The sequence below is a fragment of the Lytechinus variegatus genome, chromosome 16 (genome assembly GCF_018143015.1).
Source record: "Lytechinus variegatus isolate NC3 chromosome 16, Lvar_3.0, whole genome shotgun sequence".
In the NCBI taxonomy this organism is placed as follows: domain Eukaryota; kingdom Metazoa; phylum Echinodermata; class Echinoidea; order Temnopleuroida; family Toxopneustidae; genus Lytechinus; species Lytechinus variegatus.
The window spans coordinates 6802124-6808123 of NC_054755.1; the positions used below are offsets into that span (position 1 = coordinate 6802124).

General features: G+C 34.0%; 1 protein-coding gene across 3 annotated transcripts in view; it reads right to left on the reverse strand.

The window, feature by feature from the left end:
• Positions 1 to 2432: 2432 nt before the first annotated feature.
• Positions 2433 to 6000, reverse strand: part of LOC121429706 (myosin-9-like) — a 28244-nt gene continuing 24676 nt past the window's right edge. For 2 of the 3 annotated variants that reach the window (XM_041626877.1, XM_041626876.1), the window contains exons 13-15: positions 5985 to 6000; positions 4402 to 4527; positions 2433 to 3548 (exon numbers count right to left, since the gene is read on the reverse strand). The exon at positions 5985 to 6000 is cut by the window's right edge and continues 70 nt beyond it. In XM_041626877.1, the coding sequence (XP_041482811.1) occupies positions 3381 to 3548; positions 4402 to 4527; positions 5985 to 6000 (310 nt within the window). In that variant the 3' untranslated portion in view covers positions 2433 to 3380. The remainder of the gene's footprint in view (positions 3549 to 4401; positions 4528 to 5984) is intronic. The other variant, XM_041626878.1, reaches the window with a different exon arrangement.

Below are 6000 nucleotides of genomic sequence, written 5' to 3' on the forward strand. Positions count from 1 at the left end.
TGAGAGTTCAGATTTTTATCTGATTTCAGATTTTTTTTGTTTTGATTTTCAGCTTAATTTCAGCTTATTTTTGGCTCTCTTCTGTACAAAAAGAATGGGAGCTCTTTTTATTTCAGACTTTTTTCAACACTTCAGCTTTTTCAGATCTTTTTATTTTTGACCACTCTCACCCCTGACCAAAGGTGTTACAGTATGTAGATGAAATAGTTGGATACAGACTAGGTTTAGACCATGTGGAATGTGAACAAATGGAAAGTTGACGAAATGGGTGTAGACCAAGTGTAAAGACAGTGATTTTCTGTGTCGTATATGTTTTTTTCCATTTCAGAGAACCTGTAATTCTGTTCCATTTCAAATGGAAATTCTTTTTGTCATATAACATGTACTATTATACAGAAAAAAGACATTAATTTTAATTTGCAAAGGAAATAGAATGAATTTTCACACAAAATTTAAAGAACCAAAATGGAGTTTTCCATGTTGGTTTACCGGTAAATAGAAAATCATTGTCCCTACAGGTGGAAATGTTTTCCTACTGGATGAAAAATAAGATGATCTTGTACATGAACACTGACCAGCATATCTCTGTATCATGAAGAATTGCTTAAATTTGTAAACTTAAACTCTAACTCAGAATAGAATTTCCTTCTTAAATTATTTTAAGTCTGTACTAAAAGGGCATGTACACAATGTAGAAAGACTGCTTGCCCCCCCCCCCCATTATCTAAGAGGTATATGAAGGAGATCCTCTTTTTATAGACTATAACTGTATATATTTTCTTTTTTGCCTGTAAATGAATTATAAAAAAACCCTGAAATGATGGTTTTTGTTATGTGTTCTTGTGTGTGAAACATGCATACATTCATGAATTGCAAGCATTTTTATTATGATCATCATTGTTACGAAAGTTATAGCAAGGTGCAAGTCGGGTAGAGTATGGGAAGGAGATAGAGTGTAAAAAAAGAAAGGGGAGAGGGTGAGAATGCTGTGGAAGGGAAAGATAAAGATGAGAGAGGAGAGAAAAAAGGGGGAGGTGAAATTAAGAAGTAGGAATGGAAGGAAGACAATTTGAAGAGGAAGTGATAAAAGAAGAGAGAGAGGGGGGGGGGGGGTTATGAGTAAATATAAGGAGTAAATGAAGGGGGCATGGGGTTGCATGCTTCCCCCCTCCCCTCACAAAAAACCTAACATATTCCTGGTTTGCTTGATTTGCACTTTACCATTCATTACTTTTTCCAACTTTACATATTTTTATCACAATCTATCCTTATATCCATCTCAACACCTTTCTATTTCTCTCCTTTTTCTAATCTTCCCTCCTCGATCTCTCTTTATTTTCTTCCTCTATATTTTGTCTCCTCTCTTACTTTTCCGTTTCTTCTCCCTATCTATCTTCACCGTGATCTACACCCTCTCTTCCTTTCTTACCTTTTCTCCATTACATCCTTTCTCTATCCCTTCTTCCCCCAATCTCTTATTACCTCTTTCTTTATTTTTTTCCTTATCTTTGTTTACCCTTAATTTCTTCCTATCTCTTCTCCCTATCTTTCTACACCGTGATCTACACCCCTCTCCCTTCCAGCACATCCTTTTCTATCCCTTCTTCCCCCTCTCTTGCTCTATCTATTCTTTTACTCCCCTATCTTCTATCTCCTCTCTCTTCCAGAATACCCCTTACCCCTCCATCCCTTTATTTACCTTTCCTTTTCACACCCTTTTCCCACTCTCTCACCCTCCCCCCTCTCCGCTCACAACCCGACACTGAAAATGCCATCTTGCCTCCTGCCATTCACCATTTTAATCAATGCGCGGTACGAACATAATTTATCTGCTTCTAACATACGATTATACTTTATTTACACATATTCTATAAACTGTACACCGATCATATTTACAAAAATTACATGAATATTTTACTGAAACATACCAAGGCAAATGGATATGTTTTGAATATGCTGAGATAAAGGCCTAAATAGATTATATCAAAACAAAATATAGAGACCAATACATTCCTGATATAAATACTACCGATAACAAATAAACTTAATAAAGTTTTGATAACAAAATCGAAATTATAACATGCATGTATAAAATTCAAGGTGATAATGCAATGTTAATATAATATATGTGACAATTTGATACCAAAATATCTTAAATCAAATAGGGTTAGGGGATAAAAGGTATTCCCCTAGTTAGAGCTATTGGGTCTACTTAAAAGGTTTTTATACCTTACGATTTTTGGATTAGTAGGATATCATTAATTTTTATCGCCTTTTTCGCTTACAACGTTCAAAATAATTTAAACAATTATGTTTACTACGTTAATTGCACAGTAGTTTTTAACAGTACAGTTTAAACAAGTATTTAAAATCTTAAACAACTATACTTAACTCATTGATAATTAAATATTGAATTTAAATATTGTTGTGTAAGATTTTAAACACTTGTTTGAAATGTTTAAACTGGTACTGTGTGTTTCACATAGTAAACAGCGTTGTTTAAATTATTTTTAACAGTGTACAAAGAATCTCAAGTGGTTAAACGTTTAACTTTGATAAATTAATGGACTTCGAAAGGATCCAGAACAACACTTCACTAACTTCAGATATCTGATCGCATAAATACTAGGACTTATATCAAATAGTCTTCATGCCCCGAATTCATAAGGGATGACAACCAGAAAAAGTTGAATACCCCGCGTTCAAAACCATGGGCCTGAGCTGGTTAATCATGCTATGTAAACCGGGCCTCTTAAACATCTAAAGGTCAAGCAACAATTAAAAAAAGGCACAAGGTATATCTCAATGAGTCTTTGGTCTAATTCGTCTAATACTGATTAAAGTCATGATTACTGAATTCGCCCGTCTTATTTCTTTATGTATGTTTTTCACTGATATCATTCAAGTAAATTTTTCAGAAATATTGGCGAACAAACATTGACATTTGACAAAGAAGACGCCTTTTTAAACTTTAATTTGCTGCCCTCTTATTATCATTTTTAGAAAGTAGATTGTGTATGCTTGTTTTCACTTCTTGGATCCGTTTCATAAAACTTGTTACAATAACAAATTTACAATAACAGTTAAAAGCTACTGAAATCCTTTAATCTGATTGGCTGATTGTAAATTTGTTATAGAAATTGTGCATTTGTTGTTATTACAAATCTTTATGAAACGCCGGGCCCTTATCTTTTTTTGTATATAAGTTATGTGTAAACTCTTTATATACTCTTTCTAATTCAGCCAGTTATGTCTATGCTTTTCATATCGTTCCTTTAATTTGCTATTTTCTATTTTTTAAATGCCATCAATATTTCCTTAACTAAATAACATTCTTTTTAACTTTCTAATCAAGAAAATAAATGAAGAAAAAAATAACATCACTGGATGGCACACAATTTTGACACGGATTGTCCGCCATGCTTAACGATCCCACTTCGGAAAACTTCGGATCTCCCTCGTTTGTTCGTGACCATGAGCGCGATGGTAAGATACTCGTAGAAATCAACAGTATCGTTTTTATCGCTATCAATTTCATTCATTGCTTCCTGTTGAAAAGAATGATAGAAAGAAAAATATAGAAACTGTAATTATTCATAAGAAGTGAACAGGTACATACAACGCAGCTTCCTGCCAAGATATTACATGTATTTCTACTTTGACTGTTAAGATAATTGTTTGTGTGGTCCTTATTGAGCTAGGAACACGACTGCTGATCGAAGCAGGGGTATATCTATAGGGGCACTTATATCATGATTTGAAAAAAAAGAAGTATGTAATTTGAGAACCCCATCATGATAAACACCCCTTGAAAAGTAGACTCCCTTTTTTTAAAAAAAAAAAGAGGGATGGGCGTATGCCTAACTTTTTGTGATAACATGTTTGCATGAAAATTGTTAGGTTGCACGAGAAAGTAAGTCCTTTTCGAAGTAACAACCCATGCCCTTTTTTGTCAAGTAATAAAATCACGAATCAATGGACCTCTTGATAAACATCTGGATCTGGTTCCAAGGGGGCGGGGCTCTGCTGCTTTACAACTCGATGTGTTACACTTTGACATTCATTTACCTACTCATCAAAGTCTAGGTCCTTTTCAGGACACCAAACATTTAAACAAGTTTGACCCCCACACTCGTTGACAATCAGTCTTTCCCCACCCCTTATCTCAAAATTAATTTACAATCTTTCTTCACTCTCTCGGAAGAGATAATTCTGTTGTAAATACTTTTGGAGTTGTAAATGAGTTCTTTTAGAGTAAAATGAAAGAGTGAAGAGTCATTTTTTAAAATATACCACCACCCCCACATTATAATCATGATGATAATGAATGTATTGGGAAATCTGTTTTTTCTTTATTACAGAGAGTACATGCATATTTCAGGGAAATTGTTGCATATTTACCTTGACTTGGGCTGGAGAATAAAAGTTTCCAACCGTCGATTGAATGGCTCTAACGACTTCCGTGAAGTCTAGTAATAGATCACCACTTGTATCGTACCGTCTGAATTGATCGTAGTGATCCTTAATCTAAAAATAAAACGAATAGGTAAATGAAATCCATAAAAAATATGATCATTTATCTGAAAATAAAACGAAAACCCAAATAAAATCTATGAAATTATTAATTGGAAAATAAAAAGAAAACCTAAATAAAATCTATGAAATCATGATCCTTAATCTGAAAATAAAACAAAAACGTAAATCAAATCCTACAAAGTTTTTGACATTTTTTTGATGGCAGGATTATGGAAAAATTATTATCCCGAATTGCTTTTTTCGATTGTGCATCCCTAAAACCAGTGGCGTACCGTGGGTCACGGCATTAGGGGGGGGGCACCAGCAAAAATTTCGAGTCATCTAGGGAGCGCGCGAAGCGCGCTCAGGTGCCAGGTATACTGACCTAATAGAGACATTTTAAGGACATGCAGTGCCATTAAACAGATATGTATCTCACTGATTAGATAATGCGAGCGCGAAGCGCGAGCTGAAAATTTTTGATATTCAGACCTAAAAAAGGACATTATAAGCAAATTTTTTGTAATCATGATCTGTCTCGCTAAACAAACAATGCGAGCGCGAAGCGCGAGCTGAAATTTTTGTATATATTGACCTAAACAGGGACATTTTAAGGACTATATTTTAAGAATCCATTTAGAGTATAAATATCTCAGCATAGTCATCAAATGCTAGTGCCATCCTTTGCTGATTTTGTTAGAATTACATCTAAACACATGAAGCACTTTTTGTAGTCATTGTAATCATGATTATTAAACGCATCTCACTAATCAAATACTGCGAGCGCGAAGTGCGAGCTGAAAATTTTTGAAATTCACACCTGAAGAGGGGCATTCTAAGTCTTGTTTGTAGGAATTCACCAAGACCTTACGTATTTCACTAACCAAATAATGCGAGCGCGATGCGTTAGCTGAAAATTTTTGATATTCAGATCAGAAAATTTTAAATTTTAAGGACAGATTTTAGGAATTCATGAAGAGCAGATATCTCACCAATCAACTAATGCGATTATGCGAACGTTAGCACGGACAGGAAATGTTTTATATTAAGACCTTAAAATATGGCAATCACTTTAAGTAGTCATGAAAAAGAAGCAAATGTCACTACATAAAACAATAATAACTCGAATTACGAGGAAATATATTTGGTGTGCCCCTCCCGTAGTTACACCACTGCCTAAAACAATGGTTCATATTTCATTTCCATTAACGTAGATTACAAAATGTGGTTAACATAATTGTTCCTTCTTCAGTTTTTATCAACTGATCGCATGGCTTTTAATAAAAAAAATATTTCTAGAAGTTTTAGAAATAGGAAAACTGATATACGAAAATTCGATAGCATGATTTGTTAAACAATACACAACAATAATCACCATTGGGCCTCATGTTTCATTTATTTGAACTGTTTTTTGTAAATGCAGAATAACTAATGAATGGGTAAGAATGTTTGTAAAAGCACATTTTTACCTGTGTTTCTGTTAAT